The 12,149-nt window shown below is 41.6% G+C and overlaps 1 protein-coding gene across 1 annotated transcript in view; it reads left to right on the forward strand.

Annotated features, from left to right (window-relative positions):
• Positions 1–12,149, forward strand: part of prex2 (phosphatidylinositol-3,4,5-trisphosphate-dependent Rac exchange factor 2) — a 115,989-nt gene that overhangs the window by 56,252 nt on the left and 47,588 nt on the right. Inside the window, exons 18-24 of the mRNA XM_042510369.1 lie at positions 136–284; positions 1,066–1,151; positions 3,462–3,598; positions 5,999–6,116; positions 6,781–6,965; positions 9,155–9,316; positions 11,865–12,087. Of these exons, the coding sequence (XP_042366303.1) occupies positions 136–284; positions 1,066–1,151; positions 3,462–3,598; positions 5,999–6,116; positions 6,781–6,965; positions 9,155–9,316; positions 11,865–12,087 (1,060 nt within the window). The remainder of the gene's footprint in view (positions 1–135; positions 285–1,065; positions 1,152–3,461; positions 3,599–5,998; positions 6,117–6,780; positions 6,966–9,154; positions 9,317–11,864; positions 12,088–12,149) is intronic.

Consider the following 12,149-nt stretch of genomic DNA (forward strand, 5'->3'; position numbering starts at 1 on the left):
TTGGTGTTTTTATAACAAAAAGTTAACTTGAAGCTAAAAATGACAAACATTTCATTGTGATTCTGCATGACATCAAAACCTGATGCTTGACTCAATACTTTTTTTATCATCTTTTTTCTTCTCTTCTATTGCAAGATGGCTGGCTTGGAGGTGGGAAAGAAGTTGTTTGCCATAAATGGAGACCTGGTGTTCCTCAGGCCTTTCTCTGAAGTGGAAGTACTTCTTAGGCAGTGTTTTAATAGCAAGGGACCCCTGAGGGTGCTGGTTAGCACCAAGCCGAGAGAGTAAGTCATTTCTTTAAATGCATGTCCAGTGTGTAGGATTTAGGGTGATATACTGGCAGAAATGGAATATAATAGAAGAATAAGAATGGTTGTGTTTTCATTTCCTTAGAATGAGCCTTTAATATCTACATAGATAGCAGATCCTTATCTACAGAGATCCCCATGTTGCTCCACCATGATTCTACAATAGCCCACGGCGGACAAATCAAACACCGCCTCTAGACAGGGCCATCCCATTTTTTATGTTGTCCACCACTGTTAGCAGCCCCTTGGCGATGAGCAGTGTTGGAAAAACATTTTTTTGTTTGTTTTTTTATGTAAACTGCTTTATTCAGAGTTTTTAGCGGCTTAAATCACCTGGTAAAAACCTCCTGAACATCTTGATTTTAAGTTATCAGAGAAAAAAGGTGAGAACACATTAGCAGAAGCTTGGCTAGTGGCTGTCTCCAACAAGCAGAAAAGCATTGTAGAAACACTGATTTGTAACGTTATACTGCTTCATTCAGTGCTTTTACCAGTATTGATCACTGGCTCTCTTTTTTTAACAAAAGAAAGAGACCTCTGTGGATAATTCAGCTCCTGGTAAAAACTTCCTGAACTATGAACACTGAAGGAATTCTAACATGAAGAAGTTAAAGCTGCTTGCAAACTACAGTTGTTACAGCCAGATACTGTTAAATCCCCATAAATCTTACACACTGGACCTTTAATGTGTGCATGCGTGTAAAGGTATGATCAAAGAGATATTGTCTTGTATCCTTTTCCCTCCTCGTATTCCCAGGACGGTGAAGATTCCAGACTCGGCTGATGGGTTGGGTTTCCAGATTCGTGGCTTTGGTCCATCTGTGGTCCATGCTGTTGGGAGAGGTAAGAGATAGCTACTCGAGGTGTCTGGCCTCATCAGAAAAAGGCCTCCCATAACCGCTCTGTTATTGTGGCACAGCTGGCGAGCAGATGCCACGCCAGTCTTTGGGGGTGCGCATGACTTGGCCACACAGGGCCAATTTTCCTCGCTCATGCACTCCATGTGGCTCAGCTGGCTTGGTGCTGGCTCTGCCAAGACGGAGAATTAGCTGGTTATCAGTCACTTTCCACATTACAATCATTTACATGTACCTATTCACATTTTTTCCTAGTGGTTTCAGGGCTGGCACGAGATAGGGTCCAATCAAAAAGCAATCCATGGACTTGTCTGGGTGTTCTCAGGAGAATTGAATCCTGTTTTTTCCTTAAGCAATCTAAATGGGATGACAGGGTGGATATGTGCTGGGTATGTGTGTGACTTTGTGTGTGTGTGCATGTGTGGACTTGATGATGTGGTTGCCTGGGAACCTGCTGTGTGTTCAAGTAGATGCTCTGATCCCCTGAGACAAAGCTGATGATCCCTAATCCCTTAGACTGTCATAACAGCTGCTGTCCCCTGGTGTCTAAGGTCAGTAGGAGCAGGTAATAACAATTAGAGGCAGAGAAACTGAGAGACAAGAAGAAGCCATGGTTAAGGGATTCTTCACCTGACCAGATGACCATTTGTATATCACTAACTCACCCTGTGTTACGTTGAATTTGTGACAAAAACTCTTTCTTGCCGGCCTCCAGTGAACAGAGAATCCAGAAACTGAGAGAATTCTTGATGAATTAAAGTTATAAGGGAGCCATGCTTTTCAGCAACAAAACTTTATCAAAACATCTGTTTACAAATTCTCACACAACTTGTCTTATTTATCATATTGTATGTTTGGTACTTCAAAACCAGATGGCCTTTTCTGACTGGAAACTGAAATAAAAGTGAAATTTATCTATGATCTCCTCAAAGCCAGACTCCATTGACAAAATACATGATTTTACCTTGCTGGAATGGGAGCTGCTGGTCTACTGCTGCCTCAGTCAGTTAGTTTGTTGGTGTTATTGTGTGACTTTGGTGAATCCAAACTAATCCTTATAAACACAAAATTCACACAATAACACAAACAAGCTTACTGATGAAGACAGTGATAGACCAGCAGCTCCTGATTTAAGTGAGGTAAAAAATTACTGTTTTTGTCAATTGAGTCGGGCTATGAAGAGAGCATAGATAAGTTTCATTTCCTGTTCAGTTCAGTGTGAAAAAGGCTTTATGTTTGGTAAGTACTGAGCATACGACTGGATAAATAACACTGGAAACAAATGTTTTATGTAGTTTTAATGTTAAATATGCACTCTGATGACTTCAGTTCATCAAGAATTTTTCTGAATTTTCTGATTCTTCGTTCAGTGGAGGCATGAGATAAATACTTTTTTCCCACACATTTTACGCAACACAGGTACCAAAGTTTAGGCTACCAGTTTTAGCCAGATCAGTCATGTCCATATTAGTGCTACTAAGCAAATGTTAACGCCTCAACACACACACCCTTACCAGGATATTTGTCCAAAGAGGCATCTACCTGAGGCAGGGAGTGTCAAGAGGCCTACTAATTATTTCACTATGTCAGTCTGTGATAGGAAAGCAAAAATAGATACATACACTCACATACACACAAAGTTAGAGAGCTGTATCTTGTACCACACGTCCTTGCAGTCTTACTCCCTATCTTATTGGCCCTGTTGTTGTGTTGGACTGTAGCCTGTTTTTCCATTCTATTATTAAATACAGTGGACCTCTCTGTTGATATACTTTCTTACCACAATTAAAGCAGCGAAAAAAAGAGTGCAGCTCAGTTATTTAATTCTGGGCAAGAAGAGTACAGATTCTGTATATTGCAGTGTGAGGTATGCATGCTATGTGTTTAAGGAGCTTTGAATAAAATGAGGAGGAATACTGAGTCTGCCATGCACTTCCTTTTGATAGCTGTAAACCTTGAAGATCTCTTAGAGTATGGTCTGAATCACATCCCTCAGAGAGGCCCAACATCTACCCCAGATAAACAACTTCCCTCCTCTTCATGCTCTCCTTCGCACTTCTCCTTCGCTGCCAAAACAGGAAGCAAAGTTGTAAATACAAAGAAGAAAAAGGAATGTTGTTCAACCTAATTTTGTGTACAGGATGTGGAAGATTTGACAGTTATTTTTTGGGGGGGCGTGTGTGTGCTGGTGTTTTTTTTTCATCCTGATGCAGCTTCCACCTGCTTGATAACGTGCAATAGTTATTGCCCTTGACGCCTCTCTTTTTCTGTTTTGCTCATCTGTGTCTCACGCCAGGCACAGTGGCAGCCATCGCTGGTCTCCACCCAGGCCAGTGCATCATCAAGGTGAACGGCATCAATGTAAGCAAGGAGAGCCATGCCAGCGTCATCGCTCATGTCACTGCGTGCAGAAAGTATCGACGACCCACACAGGTGAGACAGGAGGAGGAGGATGGGCAAGGAGAAAAAGAAATAAAACTAACTACAGAGGTTTTCCAAAACTTTTATTCTAGAGCAAAAGTATCTAGGTATCTAGTATCTATAAGTATCTAGGATGTCCTAGGCCTTGTGTAATGCATCCTTGGTGATCAGATCCAATCGCTCAGAACACATTTTGAGTTAGTCTGGGCCACATGCGACCACATTCTTTCAGCACCTACCCAGCTGACGTCTTTGACACCCCACCGGATAAGAAAACTTTTATTTGCTGCAGTTGCACAGTTGCAGAGCTGAGGGACTGTTTCTGGAGCTGCTTTACTCCTGGGGAATGGTCAGTTCAATGTCTGCCTGGTTAGCAATAGCTAACACAGCAGCAGCTATTAAACGGTCCAAGTAAATTCACAACAACAGTAAATGGCTCAACTCTGTTGTTAATCCTGTAAAGTTAGCCGTATGATGCTAGCAGTTAGCCCTGTCATTGTTTTTGTGTGGCTGGGCGGACTCATAACAACTGTTCCCACAACAGAGTTCACATTTCCCCAGCAGTGGTCTCCTAGCGGTGCTTGTCTCATGATACAAACAGAGGGAGAACGGGGCAAGGAAGCTCTACACTAAAATATCATTAAAATGTTATTTCAAATAGTGAAGTCTGTAAGTGTGTGTGTAGCACGGTAAACCTCCTGCAGGTAAAAACAATGCATTTGGTCTTTGCAAATGGAAATGATTCACTTGTTAATTTGCATATAGAGCGTCTTGATTAACCACTTTTGATCAGATCTCACTTGATCTGATCAAAAGTGGTTAATCAAGACGCATGCGGAGATGCACACAGACTTAGAGCTTTTACTAATTAATAATTCACCTGTTTGCGGATCACCCAAGACACATGTTAATACCATGTGTAAACAGGCTTACACATGCATACAATGAAAATTAAAAAGTAGCGTAGTAACCTGTGAGCGCCATGAAGATATAGTCCCCCAAGTAAAGATGAATCATTTTTCTGTAATAATGGCTGAGGTGGAGGTCACACTTTAATTTCCCATGACCTCAATGGTAGAAAGTTAAGATAATTTGAACTATATGTTGATTGAGCTGATAGTTATGTAATAAAACTTCAAGGAGGGGAAGTGCAGGAGATCATAAAAGAGCAAAAGGAACAAAAAGAGCTGAAAAGAGGGGAAATGAGGACTAGTTGGCTGTGAGAAAAAGAAAAAAAAACAGCGGACAGAACTTCTAGCTCCCATTTACCTTCATATCTCTTTCTTGCTCTGACTCCCTCTTTCCTTCTCTTGGGTCATTACGCAGAAATAATAGTAGTTTTGGCTTCTCCTGTGCTGACCTCTGGCTCACAGCAGTGGGCCTGCTGTGGGAGACTGGCAGGCTGCAGAAAGAGGTGGGAAAGGATCTGGTTGTGACTGGAGCTCAGGGTGGCTGACATTGCTGGAGGGAGGAGAAAGATGGACGATAGGCCAGGCAGGTTTTTTTTTTCTAAAACAGTGGTTGACAGCGGAGAAGGGGGAGAGGAAGCTCAGTCCACCTGCTGAAGGTGGGTAAATTGTGAGAAAACAGAATCTCAAGGGTGTGTGTTTGTGGTCTGAGTCAGTGTAGTGTGTCACTGTAATTGAGCTCCACGGGGACTTCAGGCTTAATGAAGCACTTCAGGGTTCCAACACTACTGGAGATCTGGTTCACATCAAGTATGGATGCAGAGGAACCACCCTCTCTTTCTCTGTCTCTCTGTGTGTGTGTGTGTGGTTGTGCACTAGGAGACCACAGACCAGTAGGCAGGCATAGCATGTAGCCTTGGCAGAAAACCCACTGCGAGCTTGGGTGTGTAGACGAGAGGACAGACAGATACACAGACACACACGCACACACAGAACTGTGTGGCACACTGGAGTGGGTTGATGAGATTGGCACGGGTTTGCTTTTGCGGTCTCACTAAGCACCATGTTTCCATATGTTTGCGAAGGCTTTTCACTGTATGCTCTGCCAACCCAACTGTGACGCTGTCCACCATATCTGGGCAGAATCAGCTCAACATACTGCATGAAACCCAAACCTCAGCTTGTGTGCACACAAAACAGACTTCTGTTTGTTCAGAGTTTTATTTTGCCTCATACTATCTCACTAGCAATAGAAATGCCACCTGTTGACCACAAACGATGCTACAATAGACTGATTTGTGTTGACAGTTTTTGTGCATGAGGGAATTGAATGTTTCCAGTCAATTTAACGCTAAGTGAAAATACACAGATTTTTTAAAGTTCAATAGTTAAATAAAAGTTTAAATTGGACAATCGGAGACAAAATAACCTGACATATTTTTTCTGATGCAAAAACATTTTGATCAAACCTCTAAACATATTATTTGATTGTGATCCAATGCAGCAAGACACTATTAAGTGGGTGTACAACAACAGTGAGAGCGCCCAGGAGGACAACCAGAAAACAAACCAGAAACCAACCCCTGAGGAGAATGGAGACGGCTTCGAGTGTAAAGTCGAAGGTGACCTCACACACACACACACACACACACACACACACACACACACACACACACACACACACACATTCACAAGAAACTACACGAGAATCAGGAAAATAAATTCTGCTCAAGGTGTCCGTGGATGTAACACAGGCCTGTTCACGGGAACACAAGTCCGTTACCCTCTCCAGTTAACAAGTCAGATGGAGCTCCGCACAGGCTCATCTGGAGTGTGTTAGTTTGAGAACAGCCGCCTCCTCTGGCTCATCAAGTGTTAATTCCCGCCTACGATTTATGGATCCCAATGAGAAAGTTAAACAGGAAAGCTATTCCCTTCATAGCAAACAGCTCCAGAGCAGGATTTATTGCCATATTAAGTCATTGCGTTAGCATAGGGCCGGTTAACTTAATGCTCTTGGAATTGCTCATCATCTGAGGAGGGTTATGGAGGGAGGCCCTGTGCAGAGGGTCTTCCTCTGAAATGAATTGCAGACTTGTTGGTCTGAGACCTCCTACAGTGCAGACTGCAAAATGATGTAAACATTTTATGTGGCGCAGATAGGGATTCTTTGTGTTTATCACAGAACATGATCAGTACATAGTTTTTGTGATTTGTGCATGTGTGCTGCCATATTTCCATGAGATCTGTTTCACCGCTGACTCTTCTTTATTTTTACAATCACAGAGGTTATGGACAAGTTCAACACAATAGCCATAATTGACGGGAAGAAGGACCATGTAAGTCTGACAGTAGACAACGTCCACTTGGAGTACGGAGTGATGTACGAGTATGACAGTACAGCTGGCATCAAGTGTCACGTGCTAGAAAAGATGGTCGAACCCAAGGGATTCTTCAGCCTTACTGCTAAGGTACTCTGTCAGAATTAATGATCGTAAGACTTGTGAACTATTCTGGACATGTGAACTGGCCAGGCTGATTGTTTGGTTGAAAATCTGGTGAGATGTTTGATTAATTGGTAATGGTAATTTAAAGGAATATCTCACACCACTGAATGGTCATTTGTTTATCAATTGCATTCCCTGTTTTATGTTGTATTGATGACAAAAATTGTCTTTTTCTTTTATGCATCTGGTGAACAAACAAGCCAAAAATGGATAAAATTCTTGATGAGTTAACAGATGATCTGTTTGGCCTGGAAACTGAATTGAGATTAAAATTTATCTATGCTCTCTTCAAAGCTAGACTCTGTTGACAAAAACAATAATTTGACCCCACTCTCACCAAGTGTGAGAGTTTGTAAACATGTTTTTATTTAATTCTTCTTAAATGCAACATAACAAGGGTTGAGTAGATTTGCCACAGGACTAAATAGCCAACTTGGTCCCCGATAACCAAGTGTTTGATTATAATCACACTTAAAGCACCAGATATTTAAACTTTTTTTAAATTTAAATGCACTGTGGTTGTACAATGGCTCTGTATCATAATATAGTGTTAGCACCTTTATTATTTCAGTTATTTAATGCGTAAATGGAACATACACCCCCTACATTACAGCAGAAGTAGATACTGGTTTGGGGGGCTCTGGGCAAAATATATTATAGCTGCCATGTGCACAGTATATGATGGGAACTGACACTCAACGGGATGTGCCAACAGTTCATGGAAAATGGGAGGAACAAGTCAAAAGAGTTCATCTTTGCCCCATGATTAATCCAGCCCTGTCCAGCCCCACTGGGATGTCTAGTTCAATTAATGCCAATTACTTTTATCATTAAGCTAACTGTTTTAATCCTGAGTGGCTGTGGATGACAGTGAGAGAAAGAAAGAGAGAGAGAGGAGAGGGAAAGTTTTTATAACCTTTTAGGTGATGAATGATGCTGTTTGGCTTTATCACCTCAGAGTAGAGCCTCGCTTGATGAGGGAGAACAATAAAGATGTAAACAAACCATGACTTGGCTTCTGTCTCACCCCAGACTGCAGAGTAGTAGTAGATTAACTCCAAAATTATGATGACAAGTTATTGTTTTACTTTATATGTTTTTGCTGTTGGGATGGAAGTGAAAACTCTGGAGAATTTCTAATCAATCAGATTCTGATTGATAATTCAGGAGAACTTTGTGATGGCATTTTTACAAGTTTGTATTTGAATACTTGATGAATGCAGCCAGCAGCTCTCTTGCTGTGTAGATTGAGGGGCTTGATTGTAGTTAATACTGACAGCTTTATTTCATCCATTTTAGTTCCCAGCTGTGTTAAGTGCATGCTTTTTACATCCCAGCAGCAATGCTCACAGAATGATCATTATTGATTTAAGATGCACAGGGGAAAGAAGATCCCCACAGACAGGAGACGTGTAGATGCACACATGCTGGTGTGGGAAATAAAAAGCAGCATCTTTCTTCCAAACGCCATGAACAATATCTTTCAACTTGGTGGTAAATTAGCAGAGATTACAAGTTGGGTTCATGTCTTAAACTGGTCTAGATTTACAGCCCTTGTGATCTAAAGTCTTTAAAAGCTCCATCTTAACACGCACAGAAATAAAACGTGCCATATCCCCTCCGACTATAAGTTGTTTCCCATTCCTCCAAAGTGAAAGTAATTTTAGTATTATTATAAACATCTGCCCCAGATGTCCTCTGAGAAATGGTTGTGATGTTGAATTTTAATATTGCAAACGCTGTCAGGGCGCAGGGGTTTTCATGTGCTGCAGTCTCTTCCTGCTGTTACATTTCCTTCCCTGCTTTTCTCTCTCCTCCACTGGGCATCTCATTAAGACGGCTCTGAGATTTGTGTCTCTCTTCCTCCTCTATATCTAATCTCTGATCTGGAAAGTCAGAGTCTACATACGTAGAGCATATGTATCACAATCTGGGTTTATCTCTGTGAATTTATGAATAGCACATGGAAATTTCAGATAGCGGTTCAACTGCTCATGAAACGCTGTAGAGGAATCACCCCTCCAGCCAAAATGTATTTTGTTTCCCAATTTAAATAAAGGCTCAGTCATTTATTAACATCCCATTAGTTGTTCTTAGAGGCATTTGTGTATCACTTAATCATCCCTGCCTTTGTGTGCCCTTTCTCTGACCAGATCCTGGAGGCGCTGGCGCGTAATGATGACCTGCTGGTGCAGCTGTGTGGCAGGTTGAGTTCCAGCTGTGATGTGATCCCAGAGGAGCTGCAGGTACGCTTCAGTGCCATGTGTGGTGAGAGATTGGAGCACATCAACCGACGAATCACCAACTACAGAAAGGTAAAGAAGAGGCTTTTCATCAATCCTCTGCTCTGGATGATAGTTATCTCCATTATGAACTGTATATCTATATTTTTAAGCAGCTTGGAACTTTGAAAATGGACTGTGTCTTCTGTAATTCTCTGCAGACAGACAATAATAGACGCAGACAGGATGCAGCTGGTGCAGAAATGCCACTTTTGCATAGTTTTTGCTGTGGTTCCACACTGTGGTTCTTGTCCTAAGAGAAAGAGTGGAAATCTTGCTGAACCAATTCAACATAGATGCATTGTGATAGAACTCTTTTAGCAACATCCGTTTAGGGCTGGGTACAGAAACCCAGTGCCAATATGGTACCGGCTCTTGAAAGACCAGCACCTACTGGACCACATCATAAAGAGGATTTTGGAGCCTCATTTCTATGCCATATGGTGTGGGTGAAGTTTGCTATTGTGCAACGGAAACAAACAGAGAAAGAGAGAGAAAGAGAAACAGAGCACATGTGCGTGACGGTTTTGTGTGACTGTGAGGCTGCGGCAACCTGAGAAGAGAATATTGAGTTAAACGTAGCAGTGCAATTTGTGGACAAAGTAGGGTATTTGTGTGTATACTTAAAACCATTTAGAGTTTATATATTGTTCAATATCAAGGTCAGATTTTTCTTTTCAATAAAAAAGACACTCTTTTTAAACATTTTTTCGGGCATTACTTTTTCAAAGTATAGTTTAGGCTCCATTTAGGCACTGTACTGTTTTGTCAGAGTGCATCAGACCGTCAACAACAAGTTAAACACAAGTGTTGGATGAAGGCACCTGCGCTAAAAGTTCTCACTGACCTGAGAGTTAAGTATTTCGCCAAGATGTCTGTCACTGTCTCGCAAACTTGTCACTGACTAGTATATATCCGGCCCTTTGTTTGTAATTAGGTTACAGCTGGTTGTTGACAGAGCCAAGTATTTTCATCACTTTTCATTCACATCTGTAAGCATGTGTCTATAGGCCAAACATCCCGATGCCTGCAAATGTGCGTGAGAGGGTAAAAAGGAAAAAATCTGACTCAACATTAGAGCGGGCCTTGGATTAATTACCAGTCACTTATAAATAGCCGTGCACAGCCACAGCCAGGACTTTTGTTGTGTAAGATCCCCTCCTGCACTGGAGCATTCCTTCTCAGACCCCTAGAGAGAAAGGAGGGGGGTAGTGAGAGTAGAGGAATGAGAGAAGGAGCGAGATATGAGAGTGAGGATGGATGAAAGAGTCTATAAAGACACAGAAAAATAGAATAGCAAGTGATATAAGGAGAGATGTTAACCTGAGGAAAATATGAGTCAACAAAGCTGTAGAGGCGGACAGGAGATGTGGTGAGACTCTTTTGTCTCAAGAGAGGGTCAGCTTGAGGCCCATCTGGAGCACATCATCTTACTTTAAGCAGGAGCTTCATACTCCAGCTTTCTGAGATAACCAGGAAGACGTGTTTGGTTTAAGTTCCTTTCGCTGACATTTACATTATGTTATGCTTATGTTGCTTGACAGCGCAAGTTGCTAAAAAGCGATGCGGCGGCTTATACCATCTGCTGTGTAACATCCAAGACAGGACACAGGCCCTGTGATTGAGGGTTCAAGGAAAGTGCAACCAAATGTTGCAGAGAAAAAATGTGTTTGTGATATTCTGTTTCAGACCCAAGCAGTCCTTGGGGCTCCCTGTGTGTTGTGTTTTTACATGAAGATACTATCTCATGGCACGTTCAGGAAGTTTTTTTGCACAGCAGGGTTGGGTTGAGTTAGAGATCCTGCAGAACTTATATATTACATGACGTGATGCATGTGCTTATCTAAAAAGAATATTTACTTTATTTGAAGCAACATAATTTTCAGCGGAAAGTATGTTTGATATTACTGTGATGAAAATAAACAGTTCCTCTGCAGCAAATTCAAAACTTACATTCTGGATGTTGTTGAAGTTACAAATCAAATCACAGATAATAAAATAGTTTCATCATATATTCTTACAACATGATGATAAGTGCCATATGATAGTTTAATCAATTCCTATCAGTTGAAATGATTACCTGTCATGTCATAGTCTGGAGTTCCTCATTTATGTGAGTGATGACTGTTCTGTGTCTGTCTTGGATCTTTGATTTCGGTTCAATATTTGAGCTGCCACATAAAAAGCAGGAATGTAGGATATGTACAGTAATGGGTGTTTATGCTTTTCTTCTACTGCCAGCTGTCATATATGTAAAACAAAACAGTACGTTAGGTTGACAGTTATTCTCTAATGTGTTTCACATGGAGCCTTTTTTTTCTGAGGTAACACATCAGCTAAATAATGCTTTGAAGCCTGGCTCTTCTAAAAATGTCTTCTCAATTCCTGTTCCCAACCTCTGATTACTATTGATTACAAATCTGTCAGCCAATAGTATTATCGGATGGCATTTTCTGCAGTAAGTGCCATTAAAATTCAAGATTTCTACTCATATTTCTGTCAAATTCTCTTTTCACTTTTGCAGCCATATTAAAGAAAACATTTGTTATCTCTAAACCACATGCATCTCTTTTCTCCACAGTTTGCCCGGGTACTGAAGAACAGAGCGTGGCCCACCTTTAAGCAGGCTAAAGCCAAGGTGTCCCCCCTCCATAGCAGCGACTTTTGCCCTACAAACTGTCATATCAATGTGATGGAGGTGTCCTACCCGAAGACCACCACCTCTCTGGGTAGCGCCTTTGGTGTGCAACTGGACAACAGAAAGAACACGCTGGAGAAGGGAGGACGCAGTAGTGCTGAGCAGGGTGAGTCAGGAACACCTGCACAGTGGATGCATATTCATCTAAATCTGATTTCAAATCGGTAA

This window comes from Plectropomus leopardus, chromosome 21 (assembly GCF_008729295.1).
Source record: "Plectropomus leopardus isolate mb chromosome 21, YSFRI_Pleo_2.0, whole genome shotgun sequence".
Classification (NCBI taxonomy): Eukaryota; Metazoa; Chordata; class Actinopteri; order Perciformes; family Serranidae; genus Plectropomus; species Plectropomus leopardus.